This window comes from Ischnura elegans, chromosome 3 (assembly GCF_921293095.1).
Source record: "Ischnura elegans chromosome 3, ioIscEleg1.1, whole genome shotgun sequence".
In the NCBI taxonomy this organism is placed as follows: domain Eukaryota; kingdom Metazoa; phylum Arthropoda; class Insecta; order Odonata; family Coenagrionidae; genus Ischnura; species Ischnura elegans.
In genome coordinates, this window is record NC_060248.1 from 108,049,894 (window position 1) to 108,067,038 (window position 17,145).

The 17,145-nt window shown below is 36.9% G+C and overlaps 2 protein-coding genes across 6 annotated transcripts in view; one reads left to right on the forward strand and one right to left on the reverse strand.

Annotated features, from left to right (window-relative positions):
- Window positions 1-10,328, reverse strand: part of LOC124156336 (probable ATP-dependent RNA helicase DDX46) — a 34,610-nt gene extending 24,282 nt beyond the window's left edge. For 3 of the 5 annotated variants that reach the window (XM_046530832.1, XM_046530830.1, XM_046530828.1), the window contains exons 1-8: window positions 10,220-10,328; window positions 10,071-10,145; window positions 9,892-9,987; window positions 9,001-9,154; window positions 8,506-8,635; window positions 5,961-6,088; window positions 2,445-2,618; window positions 1,553-1,738 (exon numbers count right to left, since the gene is read on the reverse strand). In XM_046530832.1, coding sequence (XP_046386788.1) covers window positions 1,553-1,738; window positions 2,445-2,618; window positions 5,961-6,088; window positions 8,506-8,635; window positions 9,001-9,154; window positions 9,892-9,987; window positions 10,071-10,145; window positions 10,220-10,233 — 957 coding nt within the window. In that variant the 5' untranslated portion in view covers window positions 10,234-10,328. Of the gene's footprint in view, window positions 1-1,552; window positions 1,739-2,444; window positions 2,619-5,960; window positions 6,089-8,505; window positions 8,636-9,000; window positions 9,155-9,891; window positions 9,988-10,070; window positions 10,146-10,219 lie in introns of those variants that run through there. The other 2 variants (XM_046530829.1, XM_046530833.1) reach the window with 2 other exon arrangements.
- Window positions 10,329-10,424: 96 nt separating this feature from the next.
- Window positions 10,425-16,482, forward strand: LOC124156339 (THAP domain-containing protein 1 B-like). The gene is made up of 6 exons (XM_046530837.1): window positions 10,425-10,510; window positions 10,657-10,726; window positions 11,251-11,448; window positions 13,851-13,985; window positions 14,094-14,296; window positions 16,228-16,482. The coding sequence occupies exons 2-5, from the start codon at window positions 10,676-10,678 to the stop codon at window positions 14,280-14,282; spliced, it is 573 nt and encodes a 190-aa protein (XP_046386793.1). The 5' UTR covers window positions 10,425-10,510; window positions 10,657-10,675; the 3' UTR covers window positions 14,283-14,296; window positions 16,228-16,482.
- Window positions 16,483-17,145: the final 663 nt, after the last annotated feature.

The following is a 17,145-nucleotide window of genomic DNA, read 5'->3' on the forward strand; positions in this document are numbered from 1 at the left end:
GTCTTTATTAAGAATAAGGCATCGTGCGTTTAAACTTCCGCGCAATATCGCTTTGACGCTCTCCATTTTCAAAGCAATTGACCTCTTTCAATTCCTCTTCTAGGTTTATGGTTTTTCTTAATAAATTCTTGATTTTTCTGCACGCATTCCTATTTTTTGCCATATTCTCTTGGTTTTTACTCTGTATGGCTCTATCTAAATCACCATCCACTGCTGAACTGTATTCCTGAGACGCAGAAGGCCTACGACTGCGGGGAGGGAACAAAGCCATTATGTTTGAGACTCTATAGCGGACCCTTTTATGTGTTGATGCTATTCATGCGCAACTCGGCCACCTCCGTTTCTCCCCCGTGAATACCGATGACCTTGAAGGCTTTAGTGTAGACCCTCTACCTGGAAGTCAATCGCCCGATAACCTATGACGGCAAAAATACGTCTCAAACCGTATTGCTGAAAAAAAAATCATTTCCACCAGCCCCACGCTTAATTAACGATCTAAATTATTTATTATCATTCTGTTAAGGAGACGAGATAAATTACTTCGGTAGGCCGGCTATCTGGACCCAATGACGAGTAATACTTTTGGCCATTGCACAGCAATGGATTTCGATTAATATATAAACAAAAAAGAAGATTTGAGGCAAGCAATAATATTAATATGCGTAAAATGATAGAAATTTCGTGTGTACTTAGCGCAAGTTCATGTTTTATCACGAGAGCGTTTAAGATTTTTGATTAGGCTACACTGCGTTGCAATGTTTCCCTGAGGAACGAATATGCGCTATATCGAAATTGCGCTATACGAGACATGGGTGTACTATATTACTGAATACTGCATATGTATTTTTCTACAAATTTTAAATACAATGAAAATTAAAATAAAAGAATGCTGAACACACAGTCATTCTACCTTAATTCCGCTCCTAAATCCTGACGAAACTGTCACCCACAATTGCATCAAACTTGTGTGCATGAAGCTCAGCAATACCTTAGTTTTTTCTTGACCATAAATTTAAAATTAGAATGTGTAAAAGGTAAATTTGATCATGCAAAAGAGAGTTAGAAAAGGAACAGCCTTAACACGTGCGTTTGAAGTATACATTCTTCTTATTGTTGTTCTCGTGGAGTCACCAAGATTATCAAATGCTAACTTTCAATGATAAGTTTATGCAAAAATATTATTAAAGATTTGTATTATTATATATTATTAAATATTATTAAAGAACCAACCAAATGTGTAAACCTACATGTATGACCCAGCCATTGTCAATGTATTTAAATTGAACCGCATACGATAAGTGCTTTGTACATGAAATTTGAATAATTGATGACTTTGCATCATCAAATATCGAATAGCATAAAAAGCTCATGATTTGAGTTACAAATTCGGTGATTTGACTATTCAAATGTCCCACCCCTACTTTTAGTGAAATTAAAGTAAACATGCGAACTTAAAATGATATATCTCACTACCAGTTTCATTCTCACCTTAGCATAGAATGACATTGCTCAAACAACACTGAAAAGTTGAATAATCTAGCTCAATATTTACCTCTTTGTAAGCAGCTATCTCCTCAGGTGTCATACGAGCTATTTCAGGAACCTCAACATAAAAATTTTTCCTAAATGATAAGTACTCCACATGTGCATGGTCAGTCTTAGCCAATTCCTTCTTCTGCTTATTAGCAAGCCCAGCTGCAGTCACATTCAGGTCTTCTTCCTCCTCCTCCGATGAGTACTAATAAAACATAATTAAATGCTAGTTAGTACACACCTTCTTAGTTTTTCAGTTACAGCCAAGTTTATCGCACGGGAGCAAAAAAGCAAGTAACATAATGAAGTGGTGGGAGTTAGAGGTGGCAGGGAGGGGGCAAAACCACACACTGACATTATGAAAGGGCCAATGGTGAATGACTTTACACTAGAATGTCGCAACCTTTCTGCCGACCCACAGCTGATGAATCATGTGAAGATGGGTTTATTTTATTCTTACTAAGTATTGTTAAAAGAAGAATATTATAAGAAAGGCATCATAGCCTGCATCTCTTTATCCCTGAATCATGGGCATACCCAGAATCAAAATTGGGGGGAGGCTAGCCTAGCTAAACTAGCCGTGGTCGTTCAAGTTGTAACTTTTTTTGCACAGAAAAGGTTAATGAAACCAAAATTTTAAATACTATTATAACAGCAATTTATTAATTTTTATAATTATTTGCTTGAAAAAATAATGATTTTTATTTTCGTTACATGTCTCATACTAATATCATTTTTCAAAGGGATAATTTGTTCATAACTTGTGTTTTAAACTAATTTTATTTTCGCTTCTAGGGGTAGGGGGGGGAAGTTGCTCCCCCTTGCTCCCTGCTGGGTACGAACATGCCCTGAAAAGTCCAGTATAGTAACCTCCATTTTTTTAAAAAACATACCCACCAAAGTTAACGTACCTCAAGACCATCTTGATTTTGTTCAATGAGTTCTCCTTTCCTCTTGTCATCCTTCCTCTTGGCTACCCCAGTGACAATCACCACACCACTGCTGGGGGCCTGGCCACCTTTGCCTGCCGGCTTTTTCCCATCCACTGGCATCTTGTTCACTTTTCTAACCTCCTCTTGAACTTCCTGAGGTTAAAGAAAAATATGAAAATAACACACATTCATTAGACGTTAAATGCCACTTACACTAGAAAAATATTTTCCGTGCCTATGAAATACATCACACCGGGCCTTAGTATTCATCATGAACGAATTAAAAAAATCTCCTATCCCCAAACTTCTGGAGCTACATAATAAATGCCCCCTCATGCTCTGAAAGTTGACATGGGAGGACATAGGTAGACATTTGGAGCTAACCTGTTTCATGACCTTGTAAGTCAGGTGGAATGAGAACTTAGAATTTTTTCGTCAATTACTGATTATTAGAATTAATATTGAGAGTGATATGATTTACGTTTCATGGACAAACTTTACAAGTAAAGAATTCTTCAGGATAATCCCTAAAATTATAGACGTATATGAATAATTAAAAATTGATATACTATTTTGATTCAAAGCTCTTGGAATATGTGAACCAAATACCTTCTACCCCCAAGGAATTAACCCAGAAAAATTAATTTAATGACAAAATTTTCCCAAACTTATCAGCAGGGGAACGAATTGTGGAATTGTAAGTGCGAGTTGCATACCTAACAAACCCTCTGCATAGGTGACATTCTCAAATGTTAAAATAAAATTGTTTAAATTTATCCGAAAAAAAAAGGGAATATGTACTCATGCCAACCATAAAATACCAAATACTGCAGACCCCAGATTATCCAGCTGCAGATTATCCAGCTGCAGTTTATCCACGCATGATTTTTACTCTCACTCAATTTTTTCAGCGATCTTTATATATTAAAAAAATAAATAAAATCGGATGCAAAATCATCGGAATTACTGCATTAATGCTAGGATAAACCGGGCTTATTATTTCCGTTAGAGTCCCCTTCGTAAAATGGAAGGGATCACACGCAAATCACACGCAAGCTGCATTCACAGGAGCACCGTGTTCCCGTTTTCCAAGCCTCGCAGTGCGCGACCGTGCTCTGCTAAAAAGATCGCAAACTGGCAAAGAAAGTTATCGTTGAGTCGAGGAAGCAATCTAAAATAATGATTAACTGCATAAATAATAATATATACTGTTTGTTTTAAGTAAAATATGAACATTGCAAGACATTTAAGTGAAAGTTTGGGTTATCCGTGTTTTCCGATTATTCGTGCCGTCCCGTCCCCGTCATTCGCCTGGATAATTGAGAGTGTACTGTAATATGTACTATAACAATTACTAATATAAAATACTACATTGTACTGTGCCTAAAAGTGAATTCAGCGAGTAGAAATTGTTGCATTGAAAGCACCTTACACCCAGAGTTTCACTTGCAGTCTTAGCGCTAGTTGAATTTGCATTATTAGAGACCATTTTAACATGGGGAAGATAGGGATGCATTCACGGTAGTATAGATGTACCATATATATTGATAGCCTTAAAAAACCTTAATTAAACAAACATATATAGTGTAAAATATCTTTAAAAAAAATTGGTACGCATTCAAAGATGTTTTTTCCTGTTAAAAAATATTCGTACATGCTTTTGAAATTCCCTCCTTATGTGCGGGTGCGCAAACATCTAGGAAAAAACATGCTAGCTCAGGGGTTTGCAATGCATTACCGGCAGATGACGAATTTTCAAACTAGTCTTAAATCAATTCTTGCGTCAGCCAGGCCCTTTTGTCTTCAAGCTTCCACTTGATGTCTTGGAGCAATCACCACCCTCATCAATTTTCATAGATTCAAATAAAGCCACAGATTTGGCACAAATAACTGCCTGAGATAAAGGATCATCATTTGACCGTTAATGATAAATCCAAATAATTGGAAGTCTTTCTGTTTTTTATCCAGCAATGAACTTCGCATGCATGTTGACCGCTAGGCTGCAGCTGGTGTGACTGATGTCACAGATGTTTTAACTCATCTCTATTCATAAAAATAGTGCAGCCTGTCGACATAGTGCTATTAAAATTACGCACAATACCGCTTTGCCGCTCTCCATTTTCAAAAGCAATACATCACTTTCAATTCCTCTTCTAGGTTAAGCTTTTTCTTGATAACATCTTTATTTTTCTACCCTCATTCCTATTTTTACAATTGTTCACTTGGTTTTCACTCTGTAAGGCTCTATCAAAATCAACTTCTACAGCTGAACAACTGCCACACGGTATTCCTGAGATGCAGAGGGCTTATGACTGCCGGATGGGAAAGAAGCCAATGTGTTTGAGACTCTCTCAGACCCTTTCACATGTTGATGCTATTCATGTGCAACTCGGCCACCACTCCATTTCTTCCCCGTGAATACCTATGACCTTGAAGGCTATAAGGTGAACCCTTTACTTGGAAGTCAATGTGCCCCATAACTTAGGACGGCAAAAAATACATCTCAAACTGTATTGTTTAAAAAACTCATTTGCACTAGCGGCAAACTTAATTAATGATCTAAATTAACACATATCATACTCGAAAGGAGACGAGATAAATTACTTCCGTAGATCAGCCACTCGGACTGTATGACGAGATATCTTTTCCGCCATTGTGCAGCAATGGATTTCGACAAAAATATAAACATAGAATAAGATTTGAGGGAAGAAATGATATCAACAGGTGTAAAATGAGAGTAATGTTGTGTACATTTAGTGCAAATTCATGTTTCTTTGAGGGAATGTTGAGGTTATTTGTTTTGGAAAGTAGTGTTGGGAAGTTTCCCTGAGGAATGAATTTGCATTGAGTGAGGCATGGGTGTATTTCCCATTCTTATTATGAATGGGAACTCTATTGATGACACAAACATGTGAAAAGTGAGTAATTTTGTTGTTATTCAAAACTAATGAGATAATGATTAAATGGGGAAGACTTTTTTTGAGAATAATTACTTTTTTCCTTCCATCATCAGAATTTTTTAAAGAATTACAACTTCAGATATGAGTGCACAACTGTATAGTGATTAATTTGTTGCCTCAGATGAAAATGAATTTGCATGGTAATAAGACACCAATGTTTCACATCAATATGTGAGCATAATATCTAGTAGTATCCATCCTTTTTGCCTTCCTATGAATCCACAACACTGCTTCATCTACAACTGGAATATTTTGCTGGCCCCAGTGGCAGTGGGGTAAAGTCCTCGCCTGCCAAACAAGAGGTCACGGGTTCGAGTCCAGCCTGGGTAAGTTTCCGTTATCAAGGTCATGACTTTCCGTGCACATTTAATTGTTACATTTGTTGAATATCCCGATATAAAATGACCAATATGAGCTGCATTTGGTGGTTTGGGAATTTAAAAAAAATAATTATTATAAAAAATAACTAGAAGAAAACTGGTTAGTTACGGACTTTCCAGACACATCTGAATATTTAAAAGCTAAAATTACAAACCATCATGAAGGCATCAAGTGGGTCCACTTCCTCCTCGGTATTTTCAGTTTCAACCTGGTCCTGCTTTTCTTCTTCCTCATCACTATCATCTTCGAGAGTCCACTTTTTGGATGGTAACTGCAAATTGGCTAAAAAAAGGCAAAAAAAAATATATACATATATCACCATAAGAATATACAAAACATTAGATATTAGATCTATGTAAGGAGAAATTTTTAAAAGTTAAGAACATTTGAGCCAGCATTCTAAAATAAAATCTTCGAAAATCTGAAGCGAGATCTGAGGTCGATCAAGATAGAAGTGGACAGAGAAGGACACACTTAATTTTTAGATACATATGTATTACTTTATTGATTACATTAATTTGAGCTATTTCTTTCACCTGACAATTTGGTCAATTTAATTCCTCAATATCTATTCCAATTTATATTCTATCCTATAATTTACCTATTTATTACTATTATCATCAGGACTTAGCCATTCACGGTATTTATAATAATATATACAAAAAATATTAATGGGTATGAAACATATTTGTGTGTATAAACCACCATCAGGAATAAAATGGATAATAAAGGGAAAGGAATCCTATAGATTTTAACAAAAATTTATTATATTTTAAAAACACAAAGAAAACAAAAGATAATAAAATAAGGAACATTAGATGAAAAAAAATTTGAAATTGAAATTCCATTTAATTCTTCTATCCTAATGTACCCAATTCAGCTAAACCCTTTTGCTCAATCTAGGGTGTGAAAAACAGGTTTTCAAGTGTATGAAATGCAAAATAATCCTTGCAGACATCTTACTTTAAGGTTGAAAAAATCTCATTTCATGAAATGTTGCCCCTGCAACGATGAGACCTGAATATCACCTCTATAAAACGAAACGCCCTAGAGCAAAGTCACTGTATTTCCGGCCCCAAAATTTCATTGTATGGAGGTTTTAGTCCACATACATTCCAAATCATGTAATATTTTAAAATTAACTTTTTATAAAATATAAGACGTCAGTACTCTTACTTTCTGGACACCTCTAGTAGCATTACACCTCATACATTATGGTCAGATTGAAAGTAACATAATGATAGATGATGCAGTAGACTCTCGTTACTATGAACAACCTTGTTATGAAATTCTCGTTATCAAGAAGAAATCGTTGATCCCGATGAAAAGGGTCATTCAATCTATACTGAAAGAAACGTTATCACGAAATATTAGAAATGACAAAGTTCCACGAAAAAGCAACGCCATTTAGGTGGATATAAACTACGCTACGTAATAATCATTGCGGTAAGTTTAAGTTATCGTGTACTGTGCCCAAAAGTGTCAATTATGGTTCTTTCTTCAATGGGAAATTCTTCAGTATGCACTCCACATGATGTAATATGCTACATTCCTGTGGAATCACGGTGACGCACTCATTACTGATCGTAAATTGGACATACAGTTAGTCCTCTTCCTACGCATAATCGATTTATGAACTTTCAAAGATACGAACATTCGAAAAATTCAAGCGTGCCCGAAATTTCAAATCTGGTGCCTTTTGAGGAGGCCGATGCGGCGCGGTGTGGCGTAGAGGAACCCTTTCTTCCTTCCCGCGGACAGCGATTTTTTTCGGCTGCGGCCACATTGCACGCGCAGCTAGATCAGTTCACCACAACAGCGAGTTTACGCAATTATGATGCAGAGTTGCATTCTGCAGGAGGATAACCGCACTCTTCGATGCCTTGCATAGGTTTATCAACTTACGAAAAGGTTTCGGAAAGAATCCTATTCGTATATCAAGGATTTAATGTATTCGGGAAGATATCTACCCTCAATAGCATCATAATGCACTCTTCTATTGAGAGCAAGGAACAAATGTGCTTTTTTCATTCATTTGCACAAAATTGAATCACGCATGTAATACTTTTGAGTCTGCCGCTATTTTGCAGTGCGACTATACGCATGGGAGATTGAAGAGACCAGATACTTTGACTATGCATGTTTTTTCGACGATTCCTCAAGTAAACGTTCATACAAACTTCGTTATAAAGAACCTCAGATTTTTGGCCCCGCAAACTTCGTAATAACGAGAGTCTACAGTACCAATTCTTACCCCATAATAATCCCATTAGAATCAACATCTAACTATTGTATAATATAACTTAAGAAAACTGAAAACCACTTATGCACTGCTTGTTTCTGCTGCTAGCACCCAGCTTGTAAATAGTTTACAAAATTTCTGAGAGTGCCTTTGCCACAGGAAAGATTGAAACCAGACCTCACTCTGACTGTAGATGCCCAAGTCTCTACTGCAAAAGTTCATAAAAATCCAAGGGGAAAGCGAAGAACAGAGCTTTCAAGGTTACAGCTGCCAAGTTCAGTTGGTCATTACCTATAGATGACACTCGGTCTCAAAGTGTTACTATGATAGAGATATTACCAAACAAATAATTAATATAAAACATTACCCACTCACAAAGAATACGTCCTCCAGAATTGAAAATACCTTAATCAACAGCTCTATTTATGATAATTTTTCAGCAGAAAAGGAATAGTACCTAGAAGGGTTCCCTTTTCAGCTTCCTTTTTGGCCTGCTCCAACTCCTTCTTCTTCCTTTCCGCTCTCCACCTTTCAATCCGCTCTCTCCTCTTCTGCATCTCTAACTCCAGTGTCTTCTGCTCTTCCTCCTGATATTAAAATATATATTGAACATAATTAAGTAAAGCATAAAAATAGCAGTTTACTATTAAGAATAAAGATTTTAAAAAGCTGAAGCATAAGAAAGAAAGTTTAAAAAAGTATACAAATACAAAATATCCTTAACCTAACTTTCGTCAATAATCTCTAAACATTAAAGATATAAAAATTGACACATTACAAATTTGTCAATTTCAAGGATAACACAAAACTAAACAGAAACTTAGTCCTCAATCCAAAAAAAATCACTTCTAATGAGTCAAAATCATACCTCCACCTGTAACACTTTTTTTGATAATTCAGAAAGAAGAAAGGAAAATTAAAATCCCATCTGCATTTGATTTTGTTGACTTACTTTGTCCAGTTTGGTTGGATCAAAGGTCTCATCTTGGTCTGCCTTTTCTTCGGTTTTCACCTCTGAATCAAATACTTCAGACCGAGACTTCTGACTTGATTCAGAAGATGCCGTTTCCTTTGATGACTTGTATTTCGACGCCCGCTTCTCCTTGCTAACAGATAATTGAAAAGCATGTCTCAGTATTATGCATCTTAATCACTTACTACTCAAAAAGTCATTCTTAAAGACAAAAGAGTGTTGATGCTGGGGTAGTGTATACGAAAATATCATGGGAATTACTACCAAGTTATCCTTTCAAAAACATAGTAACCTAAAGTATATTCTGATAATACAACATTTCTTGCTTTGCAAGTACTGGCTTTAATAGCCGTAAAGAATAATTATTGTTAAAAATACGTATAGATTCATGATCGGTATTCATCTTGGAATTAAAAATATCGGCAAAAATTGATATTATCACGGAGTACTATATCCTCTGATATAATTGCACTTGTGTTGGAAAACTATGTATATGTTAAAGTATCCCACAACACTATCAAATGAACATAAATAAATTACTATATTTATTTTTTACATTTCTCTTCCATAAATTTATCCCGCTTAAATCCGTTATCAGAAACAAATCATTTTGAGGAATAACATTTGATGCTCTCTTCCATAAGGAATTTCAAAATAGCCCCATGAACGGCATCTCAAGAGTCAAAATTCAAAGAGTTATATGCAATAAAAGTGCCTCCAAGCACTCTGCTTCCTTGTTAAGATCCATCAAATGGCCAATGACAATAAATGGATAACTAACATTCCCCTGACCGAGGGTCAGTTATTGTCACCGAGGCTAACAAAAACGGGGAAAACTGAGCAAAGGAGTTGAAGAATGGTAATACTTACGAGCCTCGGTCTCGGCTATGAGATCTGCGGTGGCGATCTGAGTCCCTATCCCGATCCCTGGATCTGCTTCTCCTGGAGCGTGACCTTTTGCCGGCTCTAATCATTAAAATAAAAATGAATCACAAATAAACTAAACAAACACATATTGTTTTGAAACTAGTCACCGGTTAAAAATTTACCTGTCACGACTCCTGGATCTTCGCCTTTTCCTATCTGGGCTTCCAGAAATGCTCCGAGATCTCTTGCGATGGTGACTGATATAGAATAATTAATGTCAGCGTTACAGTTTACACATGGATTTTTATATACTTAGCAACAATCTACTTACCTGCTCCTGACCATTTCACGTCGTAAACTTCGGTACTTATTGGATGAAGACCTAAGACGTCTAATAGAGCTTAATACACGAACTGCAAACAAAATTTTCGACAACAAACAATTGAGTGGCGTTTCGAGTTTACGTTGTTATTAGTTTCTGGAGACTCGCAAGATGTCGCACAACTCGTGCGCGAAACCGCGAAACGAGAGAACGAAACGACGAAACCGCGAAACTGAGTGGGGTTTGGTGGGGCTGGTCGCCATGTTTAGCTGCAACGATAACGTCGGGAGGTGTAGTTGTGTAAGTGTAACATCGAATTACTGCCGTTAGTTCCTTTTTTTGGAATTTATTACCGTAAGAGAGATGGGCGGTTGTTCTGCGCCAAACTGTAGCAATAACACCAGACGTAAGTTTCGTGTTTTTCTGTTCCCCCGTGACCCTGATAGAAGGGCGAAGTGGCTAAAAATGTGTCGGAGGGATAATTGGGAACCAACGCCGTATTCCACTCTTTGTGAGGTGAGTTTGAACGGTTTGAAGGTTATGTAAATCCAAGAACCCTGTATACAGGGTTCTTGTGTAAATCATTGTCAAGGGGATTCCATGTAAAATACGTGATTATTTTATTGGGTAAGAATTCTAATGAAGATCAAGATAGTACATGTTATTGGTTTATAAAAGGCTGTGATTTATTCCAAAGTTAAATTACCTTTGCTAATCACGTGATATTTCGGAAAAATGTGCATTATTATTGCGCACCTGTAATTATTAAACACTTCCTTAAATCATGTAATAATACAGTCCCTTTTGAAACTAAGTTATTGGTAACGTGTGTATGTTGGTAATTGTATTCGAATTCATGTTGGATTTTAATCCTTGTTTATCACTAAACCATTCATAATTATTGTAATATAGTCAGCACTAGATACATGCACGTAATTATTATACCATTTATTCGTTATGAAAATATTTCAGTTATCCATAGTTTGAGTAATCTGCAGTTTGTTTATCTCTGGGAGTTATCTTCAATTTCCTTGCCTCAGGTACACTTTGAGGAATCACAGTTTGAATCCGCCCGTAAGGATGGCTGGAAAAAATTAAAGCCGAATGCCGTTCCGACAATTTTCGATCTCCCGAAATACTCCAAACCAAAGAGGAGGAGACCCCTCATACGATTGCCGGCTGATGAAGAAGTGCCTGAAGTTTCTTCCTTTGCCGAAGTAGAAAAGCCATCGGGTGTGGTATGTATTACGGTTGTACTGTTATTTATACTCTTATTGGTATTTGCTTTGAAGGATAGCGTTAATGTGGTGTAAGGAAGAAACATTGTGAGGAAACGTTTATAGGGGTCGTTCCATTTCAAATCAACCAGGGCCATGACACCCACCGACTTGGATTTTCATGAAACTTGCCATGGTCATACATTCTGGTATAATTAGAAATTGTGTATAATTTTAGCCCCCAATTGTCAATTGTTGATGAAATATGAGCAATTGAAATTTGTGCGTGACCCCTGAAGTGCCGCAACGTGCAACGCATGATGATTTTTATTTTCATCCATAACTCCATTCCTCTGAGATGAAAAGGCATGATTTTTTTTCTAAAGATAAGTGATCCATAATGACCCCATGATTATCATTAAATATTCACTGCATGAAGTATTTCAGCTTCAAAAAAATGTTTACAAAAGAATCTCGCTTGTATCATTTTTCATTGTCAGCATCCACAGGGAAAGGCCATGCGAATACAGACTCATGGTTCAGTTTAAAGTAATCATTAATGTATGAGCAAAGCTCCTGATTTTAAAAATCGTGAGTCTGTCGTTCCTTTTAGTAAAAAAAATTTTCATGGTCACGGGAAAAAAAGGCTCTTTTTCAAGGCACATAGATATTACACAATTTAGAGGAGATATAAGCTTATACTCATGATTAAACAATATTGGAGCATGCTATAGCGTATAGTACTGGCTATTAGATTAGGAAACACATAAGCAATCATGTGAATTTACCCCCCAAAGTACTGCTAATTTCATGCTATCTGAACTATTCAAGCAGAGAGAGTTTTAGTTAAAAAAAACTGCATGATCCATGGTACATTATTACATCATACATTCATTTTAATCTGTGTCCAAAGACCAGATTCATTTCAGATCCAGATCTTGACATCACAGGAATGTACGTTATCAAATGTCAAAGGGAACCTGTACCCCTTGGCCATTCATAAAAGTGCTGTGAGGAAATTTCTAAGGACCATACCTCTAAAAAAGTGTAAGTCTGTGAGAGCAGTGGGCATCCTGGTGAAGCCTGGAGGAAAATTTTGCTGTAGGTGTGACAAGAGGATTTCCAAAAATTTTTCCAAAGTTATTTTATTTCATTCAACACTGGGTGCGGATGTTATTTTCTGAAACTATATAGGGAAGGTTGAAAAGGTGTCACGGTTTTCTTCCACATAGGCCCGGGTTCGAGAGATATTCGCATTTAAAGATTTCGTGCACCTTGACTTCCCTTGGGTAATCGCTTCTCACAATCAGCAATGGCGGTGCGGTCTAGGGCACTAGTCCTTTGACTCCCATCGTGTGCGTCCCAGGTTTGAGTCCCAGTGATGGCAACTTTTTTTTCTCTCTTATAATTTTTTAAATTACTGTTACAACTCATCCCCATTCATTTTATTTAGTTACTTTGCAATGTTTTTATTTTCATATTAACTTATGGGTTTTAAATGGAACTCTGAATTCTGTCTTACCATGCGAATTAGAGGCCGTATATAATTACTTACACTGGAAGTAAAAATAATTTTCTCATCCACATAAGGTTTTAGATAACTAGTAGTAGTAAATTCCTGGTGAGGGCAGACAAATGGTGCAATGTGCGACGAATTGTTGAAAAGATGACTCGGTGATGCAAATCGCAAAATAAAAATTATACCACTCACACGAAGATGAGCACATTACCCGGAAATTTACGTGTAAGTAATTATAAATGTCCTCTAATTCCTGTGGTATGGCAGAATTCGCAGTTCCATTTAAAATCCATAAGTTAATATGAAATGAAAACATTGCAAAGTAACTAAATGAAACTAATGGGGTTGAGTTGTGTGTGATCTCAAATATCAGAAGAGAGGAAAAAAAAAGTTGTCGTCCCTGGGACTCAAACCCAGGATGCACACGATAGGTCACAGGACTAGCACCTTGGACGGTCATAGATGAGAAGGAGTGATTACTCAAGGGAAGTCATAGTGTGCGAAATCTTTACATGCAAATGTCTCTCAAACCCGGGCCTACGTGGAAGAAGGTCGTGACACCTTTTCTACCTTACTAAATAGTTTCAGAAAATAACATCCAGATCTCAAACAACACTTTGGGGATGTCTCCTTGACAGAAAACTGTTATCATTTTTTTATGTTTTTAGTCAAAATACTCTCCAGCATTAGTAGAATCAATGCATCTACATTTTCCACCGTATTGCATGGTGAATTTCGATTCTGCTCCTGATCCCCGCCAGTGCCCTAGTGAAATCACTGTTTTATCTTCCAGTCTCCCTCAGTATTTTGGTGTCCCTTCTCCTGAGGTGTGTTTCATAGTAATGGAGGGGATAAAGCTATTTCATGTGCATAATCTCTCACATGGGTCTTTGTTATTATTCAGGTACCCGAGGTACTGCATACTGAAGAACTCCAGGTTCATTCACCTCAGAGTTCTGAAGTCTCATACCTTCATGAAGTTTCATCACCTCAGAGTTCTGAAGTCTCATTATCTCAGAGTTCTGAAGTCTCAGAGAGGGTAAGTCATGCTTCCTAAAATACTTAAAACATTTGTTTTTACTACTTAATGTGGGTAATGTTAGGGAAATGGTCAGGCAACTCATCTTCATGATTTATTTACTTTTAGGAGTTGCTACTGATGAGTAAGATTGAAAAACTTGAGCGCAAACTTCGGTTGAAAGAAAAAGCTCTCCAGACCACAAGGGCGGAACTTTACCAGATGAGAAGGAAGTTTGCTACTCTCCCCTGTCTACATCTGACACGGGTTGATGCCTCCTCACATGGGGAAAAAGGCAGACTTGGCCAAAGGTCATAAAGGATGCCTTGAAGGTGAGATTTGCAGTGTGTTGGAATGGAAAGATTGTTTAGTTGGTTGTTTATAAAAGTTGCTAAGTTGATGGTCCTCTTACCACGGTGTTCTCTACTATATTTTGCATTCAATTTACTGTGTATGTTATGTGAATACCTGTGGTGATTTGTTTTATTCACATACTAGCTGACCCGGCGAACTTCGTACCGCCTAACATTCAATGAACTTAATAGTTTAGTTGCACCATTTATAAATAAAGATCGGCTGTATCGTTTTAATCATATTTGATTTATTGTTAATTAAATGAGAAAATATTGATGAAATAAAAATTATACTCATTCAGTTGTTGGCTATTTGTGTTATTAACCGTAAAAAAATGTTTTTAGGTCTAAGTCCGTAGCGTGAACTTGGCTCATTCACGGGGCAGGTTAACGCAACGCTAGACCGACGCTTGACTGATGCTCAAAATAGTGTAAGAAAAGCCCCTATGAAGCAGCATTCGTATCAAATGACTTAATGCACGCCAGTTATAGTATCTGTGTTTGGAAAAAATGCACTGCGTAAACGTGCTGCATGCGTAAACGCACCACGGTGTGCCCTACACATTCGGGTTTAATATCTTGCGTCAAGCGCCTTCTGATTAAACAACAGTTTTTGTTTTGTTATCAGGCGTAAGATAAAGCGAATGAAGATAAATAAAAATAGCGAAGCAGGGACGCAGCAAGGGGGGTTTTTGGGGGTTAAAACCCCCCCAAAAGCTCAGAGAATCTTTTTATAAAACATTTGGTTATTAATATTAGGGGGAAGGATGAGTCACAAAATATTTAACTGTTCACACAGCCGCAAAACCTACCATTTTGAACATTTTATCCTAAAAAATGTCTGGGGAGGGCCCCCACACCTCTCGCTTTCCTTGGCTAGTTTTCTATACCCTACAGACCCGCCAGTATTAGCTGCGCCTATCCTTAATTCCTAGCTGTGCCCTTGAAGCGAAGGAAGGAATACAGCGGATGGTTTACAGACTCGTAAACATACCATATATTATTTACCATGAGAAAGTCGTGGGTTTTCACTGACATATGAGAACAAGCATCACAAAAACTGAAAGACTGACCATGCGATTTGTTAATCGTTATCACGAATGCAACATGAATTGGAAATTGAATACGTTTAAGCTCAAAAGGGCATATAAGATGGGATCATTGAATCTTCGGATTGAGAACTTCCTCATCTTTGAATTTTCCTTTGAGTATAGTGGCGTGAATCACTTTCATTATCAGTTTTTTAATAACCAAACACGTTCCGTTGGATAGTTTTGGTTGGTTTGGGTTTCGAAAGATCATGAACACAGAGCCTACCTTTAGCTGTAAAGCGTGCCGTGGTAAGCCAGGTGCGTCCAAGGACTTTAATTATTCAGATAGATAGTTGGTGACTTCGTCTTCGTTTATTACAAAGTTAAAAGATTTGAATTCATGCAGAGTACACGGACATTACTGATAATCAACAATTGCTTGGAGATTTGTTTACACACACAGTAGTTATGTGTTTGTTGACAACTCAATTCGAGCTGAGCTTACCTCTAATTCAATTATTTTAATATTTTTTACATGTTTGAATATTTAATTTTTTTAAATATTGTTAAAAAGATCAGTCAATACATTAGTAAAAACGAAAAAAAATCTTATTTTTTTGACCGTCTTAACAATCAACTCCTAAAAACATATCTCTAAGATAAAGTTGAATTTTTATGTGAACTTTTCCTATGTTTTAATGTCCTATATGTTATCCGGGGCTGAGATGAATCCAAAGAGCCTAATATCACTAAAATCGGTGCAGCCGTTCTCGAGTTATAAGTGTTCTAACTAACACGATTTTCGACTTTCTTTTATATATATAGATTTCACTGAAGTGCACACAGATAATGTCATCAAGTATTATTCCTTTGTTCCAGATTCATCACTGCCTTCTGAATAATTGTCATTAGATTGTGATATGTGAAAATGAATATTAAAATAGGTGCTTCAGCTGGTAATTTAAGAAATAGGACCATCAAGTTCCAATTCACCAAAGTGGCACTTTCTTCTCTGCTGAAAAGTGTCACAGGTTCTGCTTCATTTAGTATCGACTATTTTTAAAAGGTGGTTAGGGATTTCAGTACTGAGTGGGCTCTAAAAGAAGAGACAATTGTTGACACAGTCATATCAATCTGGCTGACTAGAAGCTAACTAAAAAGGAAGACTTATTTTCATATATTATCATGAACTTTACCACAAAATACATACGTATGCTATTACAGAACTTGTATTCTGGTCATAAAAGACTTGGGCATTCTTATTTTTGGATAAATAAAGTGATTCATGCCACGCAGAATGAATTTTATTCCTACATTACACCCCTGGTATATAATAGGAATATGTTGGAACCAAGGTTGTGATTGCAGCACAGTGTCATGGCGGCACACTGAATAGCCCTCTGGCTACAGAGGTGAAGTTGCATCAGTACCCACAGCTATCCAGGAGGAGGAGAAACAGGGGACGAGTTGCCCCATGTTCCCCTTAGTCCGCTTTAGGAGGCACAAGGAGACTCAACCAATTCTAGGCTTTCATAGAGACTGTAGTGGGGGAAGAGAAAGAGCTCTGCAACAATTTAACAGTTAGCATTTTCTGATAACAAAAAGTAAATTTCAAATTTTGGGGGAGAGATCATAAAGGAATAACTGCTATCATAAACATGATTCTATTGGCCATTGTAAGGAGGAGGTCAGCAAGAATAAGGGGAAATTTATCTTTCGCCATTTGTTAATGACACATAATTTGAACTAAGGCTTTCTGTTTTGGACAAAGCTAAATATGTACGATATTAACAGGAA